The 25399-nt window shown below is 40.2% G+C and overlaps 1 protein-coding gene across 1 annotated transcript in view; it reads right to left on the bottom strand.

Moving 5' to 3' along the window:
- The window catches only part of CNTNAP5 (contactin associated protein family member 5), a 295407-nt gene that overhangs the window by 79607 nt on the left and 190401 nt on the right, over nt 1–25399 (bottom strand). The window contains exons 14-15 of the mRNA XM_031053410.2: nt 13776–13895; nt 2281–2481 (exon numbers count right to left, since the gene is read on the bottom strand). Of these exons, the coding sequence (XP_030909270.1) occupies nt 2281–2481; nt 13776–13895 (321 nt within the window). The remainder of the gene's footprint in view (nt 1–2280; nt 2482–13775; nt 13896–25399) is intronic.

Genomic DNA, 25399 nt, shown 5'->3' with positions numbered 1-25399 from the left:
AAGCCTAGGTTAAATCAAGAAACAAAACCCCAGAGTTTTGATTTTTGTGCTGTTGTTCTGGCCCCAAATCAAACTCCCTCCAGTCACTTCTGGGCATAAACAACACAGGTGACAACCTTCTGTAGTGAGTCCACCAAAACGCTCTGGGTTATTCACATTTGCAGCGCATCTTTAAGTTTGGGAATGTAAATCTGTTATATCATAGAACTTTTCAAGACACCTGTAGTGTTCAGCACCACTGGGTCTCTAGGCTTTTCTATAATATAGCAGCAGTTCATCTCAAAATGAATATTGATTAACAGAGCTATTTAAGTCTGTGGGGAAAAAATACCAATAATTTTAAAACATTTAATACTTAGCTAAGAACAAACTGCTACCTATGTCTTGTCATTTCAAAAACATGATTTATTTTTGAACATGTTCCACATCTTGCCAATCTTACAGCCTTAGGCTACTGAGAATGTTCAGGATGAAAAATTGAAGGTATAATTGAAAAGCATACAAAAGGAAGAAAAAAAGAGGAAAAAAATGATGGTGTTGGCCGCATGCACAGTGCTGGATTGGAGTCTTTTTCTCATTTATCAGCTGGAACAGTATTAGAGATTTACGAGTTGTGCAATTCTTGTGTGATCAACTGTCAGGACCACAGTGGCAGTGCAGCAGCAGCAAGAGCACAAGCCTGGCTGTTGGACACTAACCCTATGTCCTTTTCTTTGAGGAGTCAGAGTTACAGCTTTGGTCCTGGACAGGCAGAGAAGGAGCTGCCTCTGGAATTGTCTTAGCCAGTCAATAGATAGCTTTAGTCCTGAAGCAAGATAGTTTATATACTGGCAATTTACACAAGATTATCACTACATTTTTGGTGGTGTTTTTTGTTTGTTTGTTGCTGTTTGTTTTTTTTTAATTCTAAAGGAGTAATGGGCCTGGATCCATACGAAGTATCCCTAGCTTTATAGAGGCACCACATACAAAGATATTTCAACGTGCAGTCATAGTGTACCTTCCTGTGTACACATGACCAAGTACCTCACAAAAATGTGTAAAAGTAAACACATGCAGCCCTTCTGTAATATTGTAGCCTTCATGCTTAAAGATTTTGAAAATAATCACAGTGTGATTATATCTTTATAATATGTCAAGTATGGTGTGCGATACAGAAGCAAGCAACACTAAAACTATTTGTAAGACATTATTTGCCCTTCTTTAAAAGCAGTTATGCTTGCATTTTGTTTTCCTTCTGGGCTCTCCCCTGGATGGCAATATTAACATTCTATTCTTTAAGAAATTATTAGCAATGGCTAATCTTGGCTGGTAAATTCTGATGATAACAAAAGACATGATTCACAAGTTTCAAAAATAAACTGACTGTAAGGCATCTGATTACTGGATCCATAAATATTCAGTGTTATAGTAACTTTGTTGGAACCAGGCAGTTTTTGATACATCTCATTAGGCAATGTATTTTTAACACAATAGGAACTTCCATTGCAATCTTCCCTTAAGGCTTTCTGTGGGATTTCTTCTAATCTACTAACAAATTTAAGAGCTGGTAATAATCAAAGAATCACCAGGACCACACAGACATTACAAGTAACTAGATGAGACTTAATGTCATTCATCTCTCTGGATAAGCAAACATAAAATCTCAACTCTAAGGGAGTGGAAGGCAGCCATCCTGAGTAGCCACTGGAAACTTGGTACCACAGAGAGACACAAATGTACATTCTGCTTTCTTGTTGCTCCTACATTAAGTAAGGGAAAAAAACTTATTCCTTCTGTCCTGAGGATAAAATTAGTGTTGCCTCAGAAACCATACAACCAAACACCTTAAATATCATATTCAGGGCTATGGGACTCGTAAGATGGTACACCCTTCCTCTCTAGAAATATCATAACTATATGAAGCAATGTGGATGCCTCCTATCTTTAATATACAGTTAAAACCTGCAAATTAAGAAACATATCAATTTGCTATCAGCTAAATGCAGCTCTTGTGATTTCTTAGTAGGACTTTCCATTGTAGAAGCTTTCAGAGTCTTTGTATGCGTGAACTTACAAAGCAGAAACTCCCTTGCTGAGCTATGCCCCTCTTGCATCCGAGGACAGGCACTGCATGGTGGTATCCAAGAATGTAAAAGGCTTTTCACTCTATTCTGTACTCATTTTGATTGTGTTTTTTTGTTTTGTTTTGTTTTTTTCTCTTCAGTTACAGTACAGCCTGTACCTGCTGTATAACCAACTAAGAGTTAACAAGGAAAGATTTGGGATCATGGTGCTTACTTGGGGTATTCAGGAGACGTGACTTTTTGCAGTGGTAGGCTGCCTCCTGTTCGCAATACTCTGCACTGTGTATCACGGCTTCAAGCTGCTCCGCACTGCTGTTGTAATTAAAGAACATGGTGTATGGCTTCTCCATATCAGCTCTTTGGACTCTGGTTAGCCCTGTGTTGTTGTGCTGCACTGCAGTCCAGATCTTGTCTTCTGTTAAATGAAAAAGGATTGAATGGGAAGTTAACAGCAAAAAACTTGCAACAAGCAAACACTACAGAGCCTGCTGAGCAAGAGAGAAACTACCAGCTCCCTGGGAACCATAGGAAATCTGCAGCATCTTCTATCGCCAGGTACCCAAAGAAAATTAGATACCTTTCAGTTAGCTTTGGCCCTGAAAGAAAAGAGATAATTATGGGGGTACCACTGATCTTTTACAAAAATAGCTCTATCTGAGAGCAAAGCCTACTCTGTTACAACAACAAATGGTAGCAGAGAACTGTGGCTGATGAACTTGCACAAATTCACCACAAACAGAAATTACAAACTGTTGCCAGGAAGCTAGAACAGAGAGTATGTTCTTACCACCCAGTTGGAAGACAGATCACTCATTCAGTTTTCAGATTTTTCTGTATATAAATTGAGTGATGCTGTGCTTAGATGATGGTACAGAACAACATATGATATAACATCTGTAGTTAACTGTAAATCTTGATACTTTTCCATCCTGGGAAGCCCATTCTCATCTCCTTCATTGCATTTGCTGGCGGAGCAAGAGATATTGTAGCTGACAGCAGAATCCAGGCTTAAGCACAACCAGCACTGTAACAACCCAGCTTATGAGCAGCATTGGGGTTGGCATGATAGGTAGAACATTGCAATTAGAAGCAATTAGCTTACCAGGGAGGCTGTTTCCCAGCTTGTTCTGGTGAGATAGTAACAGGTAAGATAACAAGAACAGCCTGAATGGCCAATCTGCTGAAGTGACCCAGAGCAAAAGGCAAACTCCTTAATAAGTATTCACAGGACTCAGCCCTGCATGTGCTCCACAATATTATGAAGAGTCACACTCAGTAAATTCTCTCTTTATCAAAGACCTTGCTTGCCTACAAAATACTGACTGGGCAAAAATTTAAGGAAGTAAATTCTAATCATTTGATGAAAGGAAGATTTCAATTTGACTTGCAGTAACCTAGAGTTACAGAGTAAGAGGCAAGGTCTAGACAAGAGATTCTAACTTGTTATTTATGCTTCAACAGGGAAACCCTGGATAACACTGAATCAGATCTTTTCTAAACGGATCTTAAAAACCATGCATCTAAGTGTTCAGAAGTTTTTACTAGACTACCTAATTGAAATTCTTGCAGAGCTTCCATGGGGTTTCCAGCTACTCTTCAATACACCAGCATAACAAATCTAGTAGCTATGTGGCCACTGTAATGCACTGCAGTTGAAGTATTTTTCATCAGGCTACAAATACCCCACAGATTACTTCAAAATAACTCTTAATAGGTGTATAAAAATCCTAAATGATCTATACATGCAAAGACACTCAGATGATTTAATGGACTGTCATTATGGAAGCACTCAGATGACAAGCAAGTAAAAACCACCATTTGAAGACTATCTAAAGAGGTGTGTTCCAAGTCCAAGCTGCAAGTTATGGGGAAAATACTCTCCCAGTAATGTATGGCATTAAGGACAGTTTATGCTCAGCAAACCATACATCCACTCACATTATCATTACTGTGTGATGGTAGGCAGAAAGAGTTTGCTCACAGGTCTGTAATTCTGGGGTTCTTACTGAGTTCAGGATGCTGCTCACAGATCCTGTGCATTGGAGCTGAAAGAAATACTGCTGCAATGTCTGATACACAAAATTTAGATTAAAATCACAAGACATATCACAAATTTATTGCTTGTAAAACTTGCCCCAGTGATTGCAGTCACAGTCAACACTGTAGCACAATACCCTGCACAGTCCTGCACACATATTGCACCCAACATAATATAATTCAATGACTTCATAACACACATCTGAAAGTACTGATTGTTATCAGCTAGGGTCGCACTGTTTTTATTTTTGTTCTCTCAAGGACTGACACGAACAGAATGGATTTTTACAAAGCAGTTGAGGGTGTTCTAACTTTCCTCTCACTGAAGTTGGAATAAGTTTAACTCCTACATTCATTGAAAAATCTACTAAAAAAGACAAACACCAAGTTGTTGATACTGTAAGGAACATGTAAACCCAAGAGATGATGGAATTAACTGGTTGCTGAAAAGCCCAGATTGGTAGTCATAAGAGCCTCCCCACTGAAAGTTATTAACATAATTCTGAGAAATCACAATAAAATCAATGCTTACAATAGTGGCTACAGTGCTGTTCAGGAATTACACCAGGCTAGAGTTTCAGAGTGGTTAACAACACTGTGCTTTCCAGGCTGTGTATTTGTGCACCAAGAAAGGTGCTGTGTCAGTACCTGAAAAGTTGAAAGTATAAAAACCTAGTAGTTTAGAAGCAACATAGGAGTACTAGGAAAAACTTCTTTAAAATATCATAGCATGAAACAGTCTTTCCAGGAAGTGTTAGAAACATAATTAATTGACATCTTTGAAATGAGGATGGACAAGGCTTCAACAAACATACTGTTAGGGACAAGCACTCATTAACAAGTGTGTTGGACAGACAATAGACAGTTCTTCATCTGATTTTCCTCTGTAATGGTTCATTAATTTTCAGTCGTCTTGTTATCATTACAGCTGTGTTCAGCTGTCCTGAAATCCGAGCTATGACATTCAAGAACTGCTTTTCTCCACAGGATGTTTTAGAACTGAGACACCAACTTCAAATTTTCCATCCTCTAGTTTGAGAAGGAAAAGGAAAACAAAGTTTCTTTCTGTACTCAAAGTAATTGTGATTTTGCAAGTACATAAGAACAGAGAGTTCGAAAAAGTGATATCACAGAGGAAGAATTCCAGATTTACATTTCAGAGATTTTACAGATCAATGAGATCTGTGCTTTGCTGGTCACTTCAAAGATTCCCTCTGTGTTCCATCTTGGAAGTAAAGGTAACCATCAACACATTCTTGCAAAATATATACATTCAGCTCACTGATCTAGTAGTGAAAAGAAAGTCACAGCCACCACCAAGCATCCCTGTGGGATGGCAAAAGCTACCGCCATTCGAAAGTTTTTTTTCCCTATGTAGCTAGTGTAGAAAGAGCACAGGGAAACACATCCTCTGCTACCTTTTTCTTTTTAACAACATCAACAACAACAAAGCAGTGAAAGAGGCTTTAAAAACTTGTAGTTTGAAAGGAAGTCTTCAGATTAGAAGGGCAGCCTAACACACCACGGATGTAAGACATAAGAGCTGGTGACAACAATGTTAGAGAAAGAAGAGAGACAAATTCAACTATTTCAGCCACACTTCCTCCCACTTCCCAGGGAAAAAATAAGTACACATATTTTAGCAAGAAGGATGTGAAGCATAGATGGTCTAGGTAATGTGCACAAAGTCACATGCACCTGCTAGATATGGACAGAAAAAAAACCCAACAATAGGGAAAGTTCCTTCTTTCAAAAAGACACCCCTTTGATTACATGCAGCAAATGAGCCTGAAAAAGATTTAATCTTTAGTTTGCTTTGGACAGAGTGGGAGAGCTGATACTTCTCCCTCCAGCATCTCAACTGACTGAGGGAGAAGTAACTAAGAGCAGGAGGGCAGTAAATTCTTTAACCATTCCAAGACAATAGCAAGACTATGTGTATCTGCCTCCATAGATCTGAAAACTACACAAAAATATTCCCAGCCTTTCTTCTGAAGACCCTCATCATTCAGGTCAACTTCTGCATTTTATTCAAGCACCATTTTCTCCACCTTAAACCCAGCAGCATTAAGAAAAATATATTATTTTCCTCAAATTCACATGCATGAGCTTCAGAATCTGTGTCAGAAATGTAGCTGCAATCGACATGCACACAGATCACTACACCTAGAAAGCAGTGTGAGGCTGTCTGCAATTTAGCTCTAAGGCTTTCATATGCCTTTGCAGAGGCATGCCTCTGCACAGATTACGTCCATGGCTTTTGAAATTAGGCCTTGAAATATTGTTCCTGTTTCACAATATGAGGTTCAGGTTAGTTTTTTTTTTTAATCTTTATTCTTTTTTGTTTTGTTTTCACTGCATTTGTAGGCCGTGGCACTGTAATCATAGATGCAAATCAAGTTGAGTGCCACTAGTTCCTTCTAGACATTTCCATACCTGGAAACTGTTAAACTAGGCAGATAAGGATATCTTTTCCTTTCTCTTTCAGCAAAGAAGTTATCATCATGTTTTTATATCTATCCATACTATATGTTTTTTTTCCTGTTTACTCAATTTAACTAGCTCTCCCTGTGCTTCTGAATTTGCAATGAGAATGAAAAAGCTGTTCTCCAGGCAAAGGTCACTGCCTAATTTTACCTTCTGTTATTTAACTTTATTGTTTTATTACATTCTCAGCTTGGTAAAATTTTGAACCACACATAAGCTGAAAGTAATTCTAAACCCAGTAGGAGAGTGAAGACATAGCATCTACTGTATAGCCTGTAATAGTTAAATGCAGCCTTCAAAAGCATATTTCCTAAATGCTTGTTAAATTGTTCCATAATTCAAAGGTGACAATGCTTTAATTTCAGGGTAATGCTACAGCTTTATGACTTCACAGTTTTATTTAATGGTCCAATTTACTAGGATATTATGCTGCCTGCATTTGGCCCTAGGAGATGTTTTTACAGCATGGGACTGCAATGCATTCAGCACATTTTAGACCCTCTGTTTAGCTTCACCCATTCCTCTGTCATCTTGCTGGAAGCCTCCAAGTTGCTTTTGACGGCACACAAATTAAATTGTGGAAAATTAGAGCAGCTGGAAAACTAGCTTTCAATGAGCTCTGTATTGTCTAATTCTCATTTTTATTCTTCAACTTTAAATATCCCCATGGAGCACATTTCACCCATACAAACTGCATCACTCCTTTGTGATTTAGGAGGTTTGTCACAAAACAAGATTATTCAGACTGATTAAATTGCCGACAAGCCAAACATACTGTAAATGCTACAAGAGGGAGAGAAAAATTGCTCTGAGAACTCATATGATGCATTTGTTTCATGGCACTCTACGTTGAATGCTAAATATTGTCCTGAAAGTTGTACCTGTAACTATAGGAGTAACCACACAACAGATAGACTCTCCTCCTTGAACACCACACTGTTTTAAGCTGCAGTGGCAGCTTAAATATTCAAATATTATAAATTCAAATATTATTTTAGGGGTGTAAGAAAAGCCAGTTTCCTATCACAAATAGCTTTAATTTACTGAATCCAAAAAAGTGTTTTCTGAGTCTCCTATGAAACCTATTCATGTTTATGCATTTTCTTTTCCTCCTAGCTGATCCAGCAATATGTTCTTCTGCAGTTTGTTCTATGCTCCTCAGCTTCCTGTTAATTGCTGATTCAGCCATTTCCAGCCCGTAGAGGGGTATCACAATGCATTTCCATGGAAGAAGTTCTGGGGGGGAAGTTCTTGTCCTCTCAGTCATGCATGCAGCCCACTCTCCAATGGTGCTGGTAGACTGCACTTATGGTGTGCATTTCTTAGGGATGTCCATGCCTGGAACTGTTCTCCATCAGTAGCCAGAACCAGGAAAGCACCATGCCCCATGCTTCATAGACGTGCTGCCTTGGCCCTGGCAGAGAGGGAAAAGCTGGGTTCCCAGCTCTTACACCCCAGTCATGAAGCTTGCTCAGTCTGAGCCCACAGTTCTCTATCAGCAGAATGACCATGCCAGGTGTCTCTCATGGATGAGAAGAAATCACCTCTTCTGCAACCCCTTGAACCCTCATCCCCAGTGTTGTGCTGAAGCCCAGGGATCACAAACTATTAACCTGCCAGCCTCTTTCTTGATCCTCCATTTCTGTATTTCCCCTAATACAGTCTATCTTCAACAAGCAGTGAAGAGGAAGTTGTTGAACTACTTCCTAGTGTAAAATGGGCATGTCTCCACTGTGCTCACACTCACTACACTTTTGACAACAATGCAATCTTCTCTGACTCAGTCTCTTTCATCTAAGGTAAGTTTTGAGAGACACAACATAATCACTTTCCTGCTGTTTTATATGCCTTGTGACAGCTCAGACATTTGCGTGAGCCTGGCAGAAAAGAAGTGGAGCTTTTAGGAGACCTGCCATTCTTCTGGTGCTGAACCAGGAGGCTGACACCAGCCAGTAAGATAAAATTAATCACTGATATAGTCATGGCAATTTCTAAGCATTATTGATTAGATAGTCTAGAGTCTGCATACAGTAAAATAGCATCAGTAAAGTACATGACAGAATGACTAAAGTGTAACTAAATCTTTCAGATATCAAGAGCAAAATTTACCTGGGAGAAGATGAGGAAAGGTGATTACATTTTCCATACAGGGCAGCAAAACAACTACATGGATGTAGACTGCATGTCTATAGACTTTGCACTGGTGAATATGATTATTAGCATTTAAGTAGTACTCCAGACAGATCCATAGATTTCTAAGCAACAAAAGAATAATGTTCATAACGATAGAAAGACTGTCAGACCAGAGGTTCAAAGGGTCCATTAGCTATATTAACTATATTGTTATCATTCATTTCAGTGGGAAGCAAAGATTAATTTAACTGAGCTAATTATAAAACAATCAGCCTACAGGGAAAATTTCTTCCCCGGCACTCGTGGCTGTTCATTACCCCAAAGCATGACAGGATACATTCTCTCTGTACTTTATGCAAAAAAGTGTGGGCATAGAGTACCGTGGATCATGAGAGAATCCAGGTAAAAAAAGCAGAGCCAGTTCACATTCATAAGCAGATGTCACTGGAAAAGCTCATAACGTTCTCCTGGAGCTGAACACAATCATCCCAAAGTATTAATCCCTACACTGACCCACACAAATCCTCATGGTTTCTCTCATAACATTCAGCAACATATGATCATGGTTTGGCCACATATACATGGTTTACTTCCCCATGCAAATGCATATACAGCTTAGAGTCTTCATTGTCTTACAATTGATGAATTTCCCCATGAAAGTGACTTTGCTTTGCGTATGACGGGTATAGAAGGTGTAAACAACATTATGTTAATAAGGTGCTGTCTTTTTTTTTTTTTAATTTAAATCTAGTTTGTTGTCTTTCACTGCCATCAAGCTGCCTCTTTATTCCTATTGTAAGAATATGGAAATGAACATAGCTTCTGTCAATGAAGTTCATTCACTTTGGGTCTTCCCAATCTGAATACCTCTGGATTATTTACTTCTAGCCTCTCTTTGAACAGATATCTTTCTATGCCTTAAGTACATTACTGTTCCTGACAACCTCCTATTTCAACAACATATTTTACTTTCGCTAGAAATAAATAACCTTTATGATAAGATCCTTCTAAAGTGCTTCAAACACTTACCTCTTCTTGACCAACTTAAATAGCATGTCATCTACAATTTTTTGTCACCTTGTTTTTTTAGCCACTTCTCCAGACTGCAAATAAATACATTTATCCACCTTTGTCTCTGCAGATGTCCTGTGACACTTCACTATTAAATTTCTTACCATGCTGAAAATTGGCTTTATGTTTACAATACTTTTTTCTTCCTTTCTCTCTGAAAAATTTCCCTTCCTTTATTTCTCTGTCCCTCCTTGTCTTTCTATGATTGTCCAAATCCCTCCCAACACACACAGAATTGTGACAATTTTCTGATTTCTTCAGAATTTTCAGTGGACTGTGAAAGTTGACAGGCTGCAGAGAAATCACGGGGATCACAGACACAGTAAATTAACTTGCAGTGTTGACACTTCCCATATCCACATATTGGATGCCTATAAGTAGACACCAATATGCGAGAAAGCTGGTTAGTAACTGCCCTGGTTAATAACTAGCTACAAAGGAGATCTCTACTTGGTTCAATTAAAGAGGTAAAAATTAGAATTTTAAACCAATGTAAGTAAACATTAAGAAACAACATTGTTCTCTAAGTGCAGTGACACTACTCATTTCTGATGTTCTGATTCCTTCTTTGAACTCATCCTTCACATATTCAAGCACTGTATTTCCTAGCTCTCGGCAGCTCTACTTCTAAAACCACCAAATACATTATTTCCTGGATTTTCCATTTCATCTCCAAATTCTTCAGCCTGAACATGTTTTGGGCACAAACAGGTTACTGTTTCTTGAAATGTATACAAAAAGAACTGCCAATGTAAGAGCAAAGCTTCATTTACACCAAGAGGCAACCTCTGTTTTAGAGTGTGAACAGATACCCAGGAAAGCAAGGAAAACCAGCAGGTTTTCTTGAAACTCATTCCCATTTCCCAGCAATCTTTGCCTCACAGACACCTGAGCTGGGAACTGCAACGAAACCTCCATGTTTAATTGCACTTTCTGAATCTATCAGACAAGACTGGGCCTTTTTCCAGCTTGCTTTTTTCCCCCTGTTACATTGCCCCCCTTGACATCCTGTGGTAGTAAGTTTCAAGTTGAATTATTCATTGCATCAGGAAAAAGAAAACTAACACCCTTCACCTCCAATCCTGCTATATAATAATTTCACTATCTCTTATCTCATATATTATGAAAAAGAATCAATTGCTATTTGCTTTCTTTAAGCCACGTATGATGTCCCTGATTTCCTGTGATAGTTCCCTCCACCATCTTTTTATTTATTTAGTCTCCCCATATGAGGAAGACATCCATGGCTCTGAACCATCTGTATTTTTCCATTGATAGGAGGTGTGGTATGGATTTACGTCACTGAACAATAATGCTGACTTTTTTGTTCTTTGTATGTTTCTAATATAACAACATAGAATATTACTTTTTGACTTCCACTGAATATTGCTAGTTTCAGAAAACTATGCAGAAGGAGCACCCAAAAACAGCATCAAATTCAGAATCCATACCTGTATGCATAGAATCATACAATCATAGAATAGTTAGGGTTGGAAAGGACCTTAAGATCATCTAGTTCCAGCACCCCTGCCATGAGCAGGGACACCTCACACTAAACCATATCACCCAAGGCTCTGTGTGGAGACAGTGTTCTCACAAGAGAATGGATATTTGGTACATGAGCTCTGAATAACTCCAAGGGATACAGCAAGGCCATGGGAGGCCTAAGGAAGCTTAAGCAAGCAAGATAAGAAGAAGCTGGAATTCACTGACTGATGAGAACTGTGGACTGTTGGCAAGCGTTCGAGGTCAAGTTCTCACACCTGTGCTTAACCAATTATATGTTAGTCACTAAGGGTCTTCAAGACAAGTATCCAATCATGATATGCCAAATTGCTGTAGGTGTGTGTAAGCAATAGTATATAAGGAGTTAATGCTTTGCAATAAATGGCTTTTTGTCTGATCATATTGGTCTCTGACTGAGTCCTTTCCGCGGCAGCTCTGTCCAACCTGGCCTTGAACACTGCCAGGGATGGAGCATTCACAACTTCCCTGGGCAACCCATTCCAGTGCCTCACCACCCTAACAGTAAAGAACTTCATTATATACAACCTAAACTTCCCCTGTTTAAGTTTTAACCCATTACCCCTTGTCCTGTCACTACAGCCCCCAATGAAGAGTCCATCCCCAGCATCCCTACAGGCCCCCTTCAGATACTGGAAGGCTGCTATGAGGTCTCCATGCAGCCTTCTCTTCTCCAGGCTGAACAGCCCCAACTTTTTCAGCCTGTCTTCATATGGGAGGTGCTCCAGTCCCATGATCATCCTCCTGGCCATCCTCTGGACTTGTTCCAACAGTTCCATGACCTTTCTATGTTGAGGACACCAGAAGTGCACACAATACTCCAAGTGAGGTCTCACGAGAGCAGATTAGAGGCGCAGGATCACCTCCTTGGACCTGCTGGTCACGCTTCTTTTGATACAGCCCAGGATACGGTTGGCTTTCTGGGCTGTGAGTGCATACTGCCGACGCATGCTCATTTTTTTAGCACCTCCAAATCCTTCTCCACAGGGCTGCTTTGAATCTCTTCTCTGCCCAACCTGTAGCTGTGCCTGGGATTGCTCTGACCCAGGTGTAGGACCTTGCACTTGGCATGGTTAAACTTCATAAGTTTAAGAATTAAGTTTTTTTTTTTATTTATACTTTCCACATAATCTACTACTGAAAAAAAATTTTATTAATGTATCAATAAGGTGTGTTCCCAGAGAGAAAAGAAGTTCCTCTTATTAAGCCACCCAAACCATATTTAGATGATACAGAAGCAAAACCCAATTGTACCTCAAACTCTCTGAACAACTGTAAAATACTAATTTTTTTCTGTGTCTCAACCTTCTTCTATGCAACAGAAATGATAGAGATGCCTGTGGCAAACAACCTTCCCCTGCCTCAGATAAGACATCTAGAGGAAAAGAAGAAATACAAAGAAGTTATCCAGGCTAGAAGGTTATGCCAGTTTTCCCCATCTCCACTTTTCTCGTAACCAAAATAAAATTAGAACGTCAGCAAGTTCATTGCAGATAGAGAGAAATTCAGGCATATGATTCTGGAGTTCTGCCAGATAAAATTTATTTGAGGAAAGCAGCTGCTTTCTGCAAAGAGTCTGTCAAAAATCCTACTTCTTCAGCAGAGATGAAAAGGATTGACAATGTTTTGATAACACATATTTTTATGATAAATAATAAAAATGAGCATATTTCCCATACTGGAGATCAAGGAAGGTTATTCAGACAGAAAGGTGAAATTCTGTTTCAATTCTTATGAGATTCACAGTGAAGGAGGCACTTCTTATTAAATATTTGTTTTTTTCCTTTTTTTTTTTAAAAAAAACTACATATCTGTAAGGTTAAAAAGTCTCAACCAATAGGTCATCTTGCCAGGCTCTTGCTCCACTACTTGCCCTTTGGGGTCCCTCCTTCTAAGAATATCATGCCTTCTTCTCCATGGAGGTACCCAGTACAGTCAAGGTTTCTATTCTCCGGGACATCAAACACAGCATACTCATTTGAGAGGAGGTACTCCTGCTTAAGTCAGACTGGAAGGGTTTACAGCTAGCTCAGTGCAAGGAGTTTAATAATCATTCTCAGATCTAGTGTTCTAGTTAAGCAGAGAAATCATTCAATTACAAAATAAAGTTTGAATTCTAAGTTTCTGCACCTTTAGTGGAAAAACATAAACATCTGACTAAAAGTGATGCTATTATGAAAAATATACCAGCAGTGCCCTTTATAAGGGGCAAATAGCATTGTAAATACCACTTAGCAACAGTACAAGGTCAGCCCTTCAAATTTTGTTTAAAAATTACTTTTACTTAGATCCTATTTAAAGAAACATTTCAGAGTTGAACCTCAGTGACTACCAGTTCTCTGCTTTTTCCCCACTACTGAGCAGTATTATTGTTGTGCCTATTATTGTACTAGTAAGAAGATCTCACAATCATATTAGAGGCAATATAAAGCACTGAAGACAAGGTTAGTTCATTACCTGTTATATTGCAAAAAACACGGAGTGGTCCAAGAGGTCCACTTCCATCAGAATCGATGTAGAAGAAACCTGATGTCTTCCCTTGGTGTCGATAAGCCTCACAAGATTGTTCATAGATAGCTTTAAAAGAGAGAGAGTGACTGCATCACAAACAAGGAGAAAACATTCAGACACGTTTCATATATAAGTACTGCTTTAAACATTGTCATACAATAAACTGTTGTTTCACTGCTGATTAGCGTGTGAAAGATTTTACTGCATTTGGAGGCAAGCCCATGCTCAAAATTAGGCATGTAATTAACTACTTTCTTGAACTTAATTGATTGTGGCTTTAAAGATCTATGCACTGGCCTTATTTTGGATTAAAGTATGTAAATACTTTAGTAAATGGATATGAACTTTCAAATGTATCACCATCTAGTTGTGGAGTGATATATATAAACATCCATATAATGGTATTTCAAAGACATATGTACATACACATGTGTACATGACTGTCTACGTAGGCATGCGCTAGAGTCTTGTCAACACAGATGACATATTTTTAAGTAACCAACTTCCCTGCAGGATATTGGTAACAAATAGCTATAAGCCCCTACCACCATCTACTACCCAAATGAAAACAAGCCAGGAAAGCCACTGCTCCGTAACAGAAAAGCTCAAGCTCAGATATGGTCTCCACCCTTGGTGATATCTTTATGCTTTAGCCCTATTTTTATACAACTCTTTCTGCTTATTGGTGTTCTTCTTTTGGCAAATTAGTGCCCATGGAGATCCAAGTGATTAATAAAACATGCACAGCAGGTCACCAAGAGCAAGAACAGGAGGAAAAACTCTCACAGGCCAATACAATTCCTTGTAATTTAGGCATTGTTTCAGGCAAGATATCATAACTGTCACTTCAGATGGTGCAAAGAGAAAACTCCCCCAAAGAGGCAGTTAGGTCATATAAGAAAGTCACATGTATGACCTGGATCTTGAGCAACAGTAACCTTAAATCCCATTGCAGAAGGATTGATTTCTTTTTCCACCCACTTAAACACTTACCTGATTATAATGACAAGGTTATTCTCCATAGCAGCTTATGATTGTTCAACTAATTGGCAGCAAACACAATAAAAACCACAGATTGATCAAGACTTCCTTTTTTTCCCCTATGAGACAGCATTATTTGGAACACACAGTAACTGAAACACAAGCAAACAGAACTATCCCTAAACTTTAAGTAAGCTTTTCAGTGCTACCAATAGCAGAACATACAGAAATACATTTGGACATCATCTTTGGCTACTGCGAGGTCAAATCTATCTTATCTTATCCCCTAATTTTAAGAGATACTATTTAGATACTATTGGCACATTTCTAGAGCACTCTTGGCACGTTCCTAGAACACTCTACAGCAGAGGACTTACACAGGCTGGAAGATAGGGGAACTTGTGAATAACACATTTGTTAGCCACTGCAAATCTTTTTTTTTCCAGGCCCCCTCAACTCTTCAGGCAGAAGAGCAACACAGTTAAACTTGATAAGGCATATCTGTTGTATCAATACAACTGCAAAGTTCTCAGTGCTTTTCATCTGGAAGGACGTTTGCAGACTGAGTGTGGGAAGAGCACTTCCTCACCACTTCTGAAATGCAGTCCTAGCCTCTCCTCCAGAAGGCAGCAATTGCTCTGCTCTAGCAGAAATAGCTCCCCATTTCTATTCCTGTGTGCACAGGGACTCACATTCCTCCTTGCCCCTCATTCCTTAAAAATAACTTCTCTAAAAAAAAAAATTACAGAAAGGCTTAAATAATCATCTTGAGGTAGCCTTTTCTGATTATTATTCTGAAGAATGCTATATTTCACCACTCAGGTATTAATAGAATTTGGACATTTCTTCACTTCTGCCAACAAAATTGAATCACAGTTCTAGGAGCTCTGATCCTAAACTGGCTACAAATTTAATAGAGTCTCACTAATAAATCACTTGTACCATTCACCAAAATAGGTTCTTCCCTTGTACATTTCTCTTCTGACCAGATATCTTCAGCAGCAGAACATCACTAAGTGCTAAATATACACAGTACTACACTTCCCAGAGTTAAGAAGCTTCTTAAGGTGCTCAGCACCTGGTGGTACAGTGCTTTAATTGTATCCATCCTATAATAAATAGAATTCAGAAATCTTCTTCTTTACAGTTATTAGCCTGATGCAGAAAGCACTGTAGGAGTCCAGATCTCTACATTCCCCCTTTGCTAGCTGACCAAGAGTACATATTAAGTGCAAATAAAATAAGATCCCCAAACCAGAATCTTTTCTTCAAATATTCACAACCTGCAGGACTAACAGAGAATTCCACAGTCACCAAAGTCCTGACAAAAGCAACTGGGGTATGGAGGGTCAAGAGGGAGACTAATAGGTAATTAAGTAAGCAATCAGGGAATCACAGTTTGATCAATTTCCAAAGTTCTCAAACTGCAGTTCACTTAGTGAATTTGCTGTCATCATCATTACAGGACACTATCTTGTCTCATTAGGGAATATGTCAATTGCTTCTGCTGAATTGTTTGCTGAGTATTTTTGAAGACAAAGGATGGTGCAAGGGGTAGAGACATAAAACTAATACATTGTCAGTGAACTGTCACAGCTAGAAACTTAGTCTTCATCACAAACTTTTTCTTACTAGGTGTTTTGCTTCTTGATTGTCATTTTGGCTAGAGCCCAGATTTACTTTTTTCAAATTACTAAGGAAAAATATGAAGACTCAGCCATTAATAATGTGGTCAGATGCAAACAGAGATGATCACTCATCTTTAAATGGCTCCTTTGTCATTGTAACTTTGAGAAAAAATGGCTATATAGAGCTAGAAATCAGGCTAGGGGTGCTCAGCAGGTATAAATCTGAAAGGATGCACAAGCTTCAGTGAAACTACAGTTATGTCTGCCAGAAGAAAATCCATCCTGGTACGTTTTCCTTTTGGTTATATGAGAATTCCATCACTAAATACTAGGGAGTAGCAAAAGAAGTGGGAAAAGGCTATAAACCTCAAGCTCTAGCACATAAAACATATAACTGTCATGACTTAGAGAAAAGGTGTTTTGGTGGAGAGTTTATTTTGTAGCTGCAAGCTGAAAGTTTCATGTCTATATCTTAAGCATTTGGTACTGCATGCTTCTAGACTGTATGGGCCATTGTTTTCAGTCTGCATTTTTGCTATTTTATGCTGTATAATGCATGAACGAAAAAATTATATTTGTTTTGCAGTCAACTGACAGATGCCCCCACAGATGTTTCAAATGCACCACCCAGTCCAAGCTCTGTTCAATGACTTTGCAGGCTGAGCTGATTGGTTTCAGAATAAAGTCATGCAATTCCACTTACTGCAAATGGCCCTCTTACTCTAGTGACAATGACTTGAAGCTGTCTTTATGGTTCAATGAAAGACAAGATCTTTTTGCAGTGACTCGTCTCTTTATGCAATCAGAAATATTATACAAAAGTAAAAAATAGATGAAAGGTCAGATCATGGAATCATAGAATAGTTAGGATTGGAAAGGACCTTAAGATCATCCAGTTCCAACCCCCCTGCCATGGGCAGGGACACCTCACAATAAACCATATCACCCAAGGCTTCATCCACCCCGGTCTTGAACACTGCCAGGGATGGAGCATTCACAACCTCCCTGGGCAACCAATTCCAGTGCCTCACCACCTTAACAGGAAAGAATTTCTTCCTTATATCCAGTCTAAACCCCTGCTGTTTAAGTTTCAACCCATTACCCCTTGTCCTATCACTACAGTCCCTAATGAATAGTCCCTCTCCAGCATCCCTGTAGGCCCCCTTCAGATACTGGAAGGCTGCTATGATGTCTCCACACAGTCTTCTCCAGGCTGAACAGCTCCAAGTTTCTCAGCCTGTCTTCATATGGGAGGTGCTCCAGTCACCTGATCATCCTCGTGGCCATCATCTGGACTTGTTCCAACAGTTTCATGTCCTTTTTATGTTGAGGACACCAGAAGTGCACACAATACTCCAAGTGAGAACTCACAAGAGCAGAGTAGAGGGGCAGGATCACCACCTTTGACCTGCTGGTCACGCTCCTTTTGATGCAGCCCAGGATACTGTTGGCTTTCTGGGCTGTGAGTGCACACTACTGGCTCATGTTCATTTTCTCATTGATTAACACCTCCAAGTCCTTCTCCGCAGGATTACCATGAATTTCCTTTTTGCCCAACCTGTAGCTGTGCCTGGGACTGCTCCGACCCAGGTGTAAAACTTCATGAGGTTGGCATCAGCCCACCTCACAAGTGTGTCAAGGTCCCTCTGAATGTCATTCCTTCCCTCTAGCGTATCAACAGAACCACACAGCTTGGTGTCATCGGCAAACTTGCTGAGGGCACACTCAATTCCATTGTCCATGTCAGCGACAAAGATATTAAACAAGACTGGTCCCAACACTGATCCCTGAGGGACACCACTCGTTACTGATCTCCAGCCAGACATTGAACCGTTGACCACAACTCTTTGAGTGCAACCATCCAGCCAGTTCTTTATCAACCGAGGGGTCCACCTATCAAATTGATGACACTCCAATTTAGAGACAAGGATGTCATGTGGGACAGTGTCGAACGCTTTGCACAAGTCCAGGTAGATGACGTCAACTGCTCCACCCCTGTCCATCACTTTTGTAGCCCCGTCATAGAAGGCCACCAAATTGGTCAGGCAGGATTTTCCCCTAGTGAAGCCATGCTGGCTGTCACCAAGCACCTTGTTGTTTTTCATGTGCCCTAGCATGCCTTCCAGGAGAATCAGCTCCCAGATTTTGCCAGGCACAGAGGTGAGACTGACTGGTCTGTAATTCCCCGGGTCATCCATTTTCCCCTTCTTGAAAACGGGGGTTATATTTCCCTTTTTCCAGTCATCAGGAACTTCACCTGACTGCCATGATTTTTCAAATATGATGGCCAGTGGCTTTGCAACTTCATTCGTCAGCTCCTTCAGGATCCCCGGATGGATTTCATCAGGTCCCATGGACTTGTGCGCTTTCAGGTTCTTAAGATGGTCTTGAACCAGATCCTCTCCTACAGTGGGCCCAAGGTCTAGGTTTTCACAGTCCCTGCGTCTGCCTTCCAAGACTTGGGTGCTGCGGTCAGAGCCTTTGCCAGTGAAGACTGATGCAAAGAAGCCATTCAGAACCTCAGCCTTCTCCAAGTCCTGTGTAGCCAGTTCTCCCGAAAGTTTCTGGAGGGGGGCCATGTTGTCCCTAGTCTGTTTTTTAGCCGCTACATACCTGTAAAATCCCTTCCTATTAACATCCCTTGCTAGGTTTAGCTCCAATTGGGCCTTAGCTTTCCTAACGTGGTCCCTAACTACCCGGACAACATCCCTGTATTCATCCCAGGCTGCCTGTCCTTGCTTCAACCTTTTATAAGCCTCTTTTTTCCTGTGAATTTTTCTCAGCAGCTCTTTATCCATCCAACGAGGTCTCTTGGCCCTCCTCTGCACTTCCTTCTAGTTGGGATGCAACACTCCTGAGCTTGTAGCAGGTGATCCTTGAATATTAACCAAGAGTCTTGGGCCCCCTTGCCCTCTAGTGCTATATCCCATGGATCCTTGCTAAGCAGGTTCCTGAAGAGGCCAAAGTCTGCTCTCTTGAAGTCCAGGGCAGTGAGCTTACTGCACACTCTTCTCACTGTCTTGAGGACCTCGAATTTGACCATCTCGTGATCACTGCATCCTCCCTGGAGTGTCACATTTCCAACGAGCCTGTCCCTGTTGGTGAGCACAAGGTCAAGCAGGGCACCTCTCCTCGTCGGCTCCTTTATTGCTTGCAGAAGGAAGTTGTCTTCCACACAATCGTGAAACCTCCTGGATTGCTTGTGCTGGGCCGTACTGTCACCCCAACAGATGTCAGGGTGGTTGAAGTCCCCCATGAGAACAAGGGCCTGTGAGCGTGAGGCTTTTCCTATTTGTCTGTAGAGTTCTTCATCCACAGGTTCCTCTTGATCAGGTGGTCTGTAACATAGCCCCACAGTAATGTGTCCCGTCACCGATTTCCCCTTAACCCTGACCCACAAACGTTCTGTTAACTGACCACCTGTCCCCAGACAGAGTTCCATACTCTCCAGCCTATCCCTAACATAAAGGGCAACTCCTCCTCCCCTCCTACCGGGCCTGTCTTTTCTAAAAAGCCTGTAACCTTCCATTCCAACTCTCCAGTCAAAGGAGCCATCCCACCATGTTTCGGTGATACCTATTATATCATAGCCCCGTAGTTGTGCCCACATCTCTAATTCCTCTTGTTTATTCCCCATGCTACGGGCATTTATATAGAGGCATCTGATCTGAGCTCCAAATGAAGCCTGCTCAGTGGCTGGAGTGGCTAGAATATTACTACATTGCTCAGAGTATTTATTATAGGTGCTGGCAACTGACCGGGTGTGTTGGGATGGAATGATGCTCTCCTCCCCCAACACAACTAGTTTAAAGCATTCTTGACAAGTCTGGCAAGCCTCCCAGCAAAACCACTCTTCCCTTTCTTTATCAGAGCAGTTCCACCAGACCCCAGTAGGTCTGGCCTACAAATGTGGGCCCCATGTCCAAGACACCCAAACCCTTGACTATGACACCACCCTTTTAATCATTTATTAACCTGTCCAATCCTCCTTGCCTTTGGAAGGTCCTCCCCTGTGGAGAATTGTCGAAAAGACTATCTGAGCTCCAGAGCCCCTGACCACCTCTCCCAGAGCTCTGTAGTCCTTCTTTATACTCCTCAGGCTACTACTATCTATATCCCTAGCACCCACATGTATCACTAGAAGCGGGTAATAGTCCATGGGACTTACTAGAGCAGGCAGCCTCTCTGCAACATCCCTGATCCATGCCCCAGGTAGGCAACACACCTCCCTCATGACCGGGTCAGGCCGACAGATGAGTGCTTCTGTCCCTTTCAAGGCAGAGTCCCCTACTACTACAAATCACCGCTTTTTCCTGGCGGCACCAGTAGAGATCTTCTGTACCAGTGCACCAGCTGACTGTTGCTGATGCAAGTGCATTTCCTCATCAGCCCCCTGCAGGACAGCAAAGCTGTTCTGGGTGGTACAACAGATTTAGGAGGAAGCCCCTTGCTTTTAATTGCTCCTTTTGTTGGTTTTTTTTTTGTTACTAATTCCCAGCTTCCCTGACTGTTAAGACTCCAGAGCCTTAACTCTAAAAAGTGCCTTCATACTTATGTTCCTATTTTTTCCAGACTTCTCTGATACAGATGGAGATATGATCATTTTTGGAACAGTAGGAAAACCATTACTGTAGTTATCATGAAAGAGTCACCAACCATTCATGCATGCAATAGGGCCTCGCTTCCCAAAAGCAAGAACCAAGTGAAATTATGGAACTGTTGACAAATGCATATATTTTAATGTCAAACAAAATTTGCAGTAATTACACATTTTTAATAAAGGAAAGGTATTCATCAGTTCATTCAGGGTAGAGGACATCGACAATTTTCAAGCATTATTTTAAAATTAAAAATAAACACATAAAAAATAGTGATTTTATTCCTTTCTGAGAAACACTTTACTAGTGTTTATACTTCCTTTTCTTCAAGTTTGTTTTTAATTTTAAAATGTTCTCCAAAATTGGACCAGAGCAACAAAAATAACATTCTTTATAGGCTGCTTATGCGAAGCTTGTTTTCTCATTAAAATGCTTCATTTAGCACTTTTTGAAAACATAATTTCAAAAATTAAACCTCTAAGATGTCTTTTGTCTCAAAGAAGCAAGATCAGTTTTGCTTCTCTAACCCTCCCACTTTTTTTTTGTACTAATTTTGATTTATGCCAGCTACTGAAGACTAAATGATAGTTTTCCACCAACATTTGTTTCACTGAACCAAAACCACAGAAAATCACAGTTTATGACTTTCAGACCATGCTGTGCTTCTTCAGGCCCTTTTGGGAACAAGCTGCACTGCCATGCAGCAGTAGCACATCAGGTTCTGCCACCAAGTTCCTACAGGCAAGTTCAGAATGAAGCTCTTTGCTTCACGGAGTTGCATTACACTAGGGCTCGACAGAAGCAGATGTCAGCAGCATACATGAACCCATGCTCCCCCCTCCAAGTATTGCCTGAACCTCACAGTTGGGTATGGCAGGTAAAAGCATTAGGATAAACTACAGCACAAAGCAAAAGCCAAAGTGTAAAAGATGTCACATGGGAAGATTTTGGCTGGCGGGCTATTGCTGGTAACAGTGGCTATTCCAGGAAGTCAAACCAAGAGGCAGCTTGAGTCCAAGGTCCCAGATTTAGTGAAGGGAAACTGGTTATAAGAAATACCTGTTTTACTTGGTCCCAGAGAGACTGGATGTCTTTTCTTCTCCTTCCCCCTGCCCTCTCCTCCTTCCCCCCCAGATCACTTATAAGCTTGTATTGTCATTTTTTTCAGTGCTCTTTAAGGAGTTTTCTAAAGGCTACTGCTGTGTTTCACAAAGAAATTTAAAATACTCCCAGAGCTAGCTACCAAAACTGATGCAGCCTGAGAACCTCGTTCTTCATACCAAGAGCTGCTTCCCTAAGTACTATATGTGCTCTTGCCTAACCACCAGGATGAGCCATGCTGATGGTGTCCAGGCATGCACAATACTGACAGAATTCAAGATATCTATCTCCTGACAGACTCTTATAATCCTCTGTGAAACATGTATAACCCAATTTCTCCCGCAGGTATCTCTTTCAAGCCTTCAGTATCTCAAATTAAACTAGCTTTTCAGATCAACAACTCATCCTATCAGAGCATTCGTTTTGAACACTGCTTTACTCACTTATCATAATGGCCATCTTTTCTTTAGGTCTCATTTCTCATCCTCCCAGGTGCTTAAGAAAAGGTCTGTCAAACTTTGAGCAGCATTTACAAAATAAACACTTTATCCGCAGTTGGATCGACATAACACAGTTCTATAGGTTATCTTATATCTCCTGGGACATAAAGATTCATAAGCTCAAAAATCAAAACTATGGATGTGAAATATACACTTCCCATATCAAGCCACAAAAACACTACATCCCTACAGAAGCATGCTAGCAAAATGATAAATACACACTTTGATCGATCAAGGTTCAAGCTACAGATCACTGATTCAGACTTCAGTATCAGAAAGGCATCAAGAGATTTTGATGTCATTATAATAACCCATTTTGACCTTTTGTGTAAAATCAACTATAGAATGTCATTTTCTAATTCCTGCATCAAAACCCTTACAGCTGGTTAGCTGGAGCGTATGCAGTAGCTCTCTGTACCCTGCAGTCAGGTCTGACAGGCCTGGGGTCCCTCTTAGCTTGCATCTGCAATTGAAACTTCAGCCTCTATTCCATATGCTGCAGCCACCTGACAAGTTTTAAAAATGAGCAGTTTCATCACTGTTCATCTCTCTGAAGTATCTTGAACCTGTTAATCCAACTGTTTTAATTGTAGTCCTTAAAACAGAAAATAATGTATGCCTGCTGTAGCTGAAATCTTTTAACAGCATATGGCTGAGCACAAACATTTTCAATGTCAAATGTCTGTTGTTTCCAATAAAACATCTTTTTATTCATTTTTTCACTGATTAGCTGTTACTTTACTGACTTTTGTCTTTCAATCTTACTTTTACCCCAACCAGTTCATCTTCAGTCTCTGTTATCGCCTTCATTAAGGACAAGTTTACAGTTTCATTGTGGAGCTTCCTGGAAAATAAGCCTTTAGCTGGCCCCAGTTTCGCTGAGTACCTAATGACTGATTCTTTTGCTCCCAGGTTCCTACCTTATAAAACTTCTCTCTCTCACACCACTTTATTTTTCATCTCCAGTGCTATTTTGGCTTTAAAAAAAAAAAAACAAAAAAAAAACGTTTTGGGCTCAGTGCAAAGGTTGCAGTGATAACCAGGCTCCATTTTTGCTGTTGGGAGACCAGGCAAGGCAAACCTACCTCCCCTCTACCCAGAAGTACGTTACCAGCACAGATATGACCAAGAACATAAATGCCAAATCAAAACCAATTTCTTTGGGGTTTTTGTCTGTCTGGTTTTTGTTTGTTTGTTTGTTTTTAATTTTATTTAATTTGTTTGTTTGGTTGGTTTTGTTGTTTTTTGGGGGGGTTCTGGGGTGGTTTGTGTGTGTGTGTGTGTGGCTTTTGGTTTGGTTTATTTTTATTTCAGAGGAGTCTGTCCTTTTTCAATTTAATGGGCACCAAGATAACTTTCCTCAAAAGTTAAAATGCATTAAAAGTAAACCTTAGAATCACCTGCATTTCTTTTCTGTACTTCCAATTTCTTTGGATATTGAGCATACACTTTTTATTCCAAATACTCTGAGCTAGAGATACAGACTTTGAACTACACTAGTTATGATTACCAAAATGAATCCTGTTAGGATTCTGTTTCTAGGTTGGATTCTCATAATCTAATAAAAATAGCTGATAATTTTATATTTCTCAAAGGGAGATAACATTTTACAGTGATATAATAAATAAAATACATTAAAGAGCCCTAAAGATCTTTAAATCTTGATTTCATTGGGAGGTGCTGACACTGTCCACTGCCTAGCTAAAACACAGCAGCAAGATGCATGTTGCTTTTACTGCCTTTAACAATTGCACAGTCATTAAAAATTGTAGGCAGAATATTTACTACCAGGTCATTTGGGACTCACTTCATTGCTTTGTAATTATTTGCACCTTAGACACAAAAAGCAGTAATAATCCCTATAATAATTATTAATACCGTGTCTTCTGAAGTTAAAACTTATGTACTGGTTAGACTGGAAAGGCCAGTAAGAAGTGGTGATTCTGACGGGATCTGCAACCAGCCGTGGACTAACCTTGGACAAATTGCAGTGCACAAATGCTGACATGGACCAAATTAAGCATTCTCACTAAAACACTCAGAGCTCCTGAAGGCAGATTGGACATGACTGTTTCACCCTGTGCTTGTGTAACTCAGGCCTGACAGATTTGTTCTTACAGATTCGGAGTACATATTTTTCTAAATAACAAATAAAGGAATATGCAATGGGAGGTTTCTTCTTCTCATTCCAATAGCGGAGGGATTAGTACAAGCAATGAACTCTGGGAATTATCATCATTCTCACCTTTATACTACAATTGTCTTGTTAAATGCCAGAAAATGAAATCTGTACTCTTGAAAACTGGATTTTGACAGCTCTGCTGTTGACAGACTAACAGAGTCTCTACTGTGATGTGCCTGGATGACAGATGGCTTATTTTCCCTTTTCAAAATAGGGATTTACTCATCTGATAAAGAATGCATTATTTCCATAGATAGATTTAAAATTACTTTTACCACAATGTCACCTAAATGGATGTTTGGGAGGAATCCTTCCATTACACATGGGGATTAGACAATTTCCCACCATCCATGCTGAGACTCCCCCTGGTTGAGGTATGAAAGGTCATGTCAGCCCGTTCTCCCCTATCACTTCCCTGCTGAGGTTTGAAGGCAACTGTGTCAGTCATATACCACAGAGGCCCCTGTCCGGTGCTTATGCAGGGTGACCTGCAAGTCCTGCTGCTGCAAAAAAGCAGTCAGGGAAACCTACACAATTTTAACAGCAATGTTGGAGGGAAAGGAGAAATCAAAGACTAGAA

This window comes from Melopsittacus undulatus, chromosome 4 (genome assembly GCF_012275295.1).
Source record: "Melopsittacus undulatus isolate bMelUnd1 chromosome 4, bMelUnd1.mat.Z, whole genome shotgun sequence".
Taxonomy (NCBI): domain Eukaryota; kingdom Metazoa; phylum Chordata; class Aves; order Psittaciformes; family Psittaculidae; genus Melopsittacus; species Melopsittacus undulatus.
This window is presented reverse-complemented; position numbering and strand designations above follow the sequence as displayed.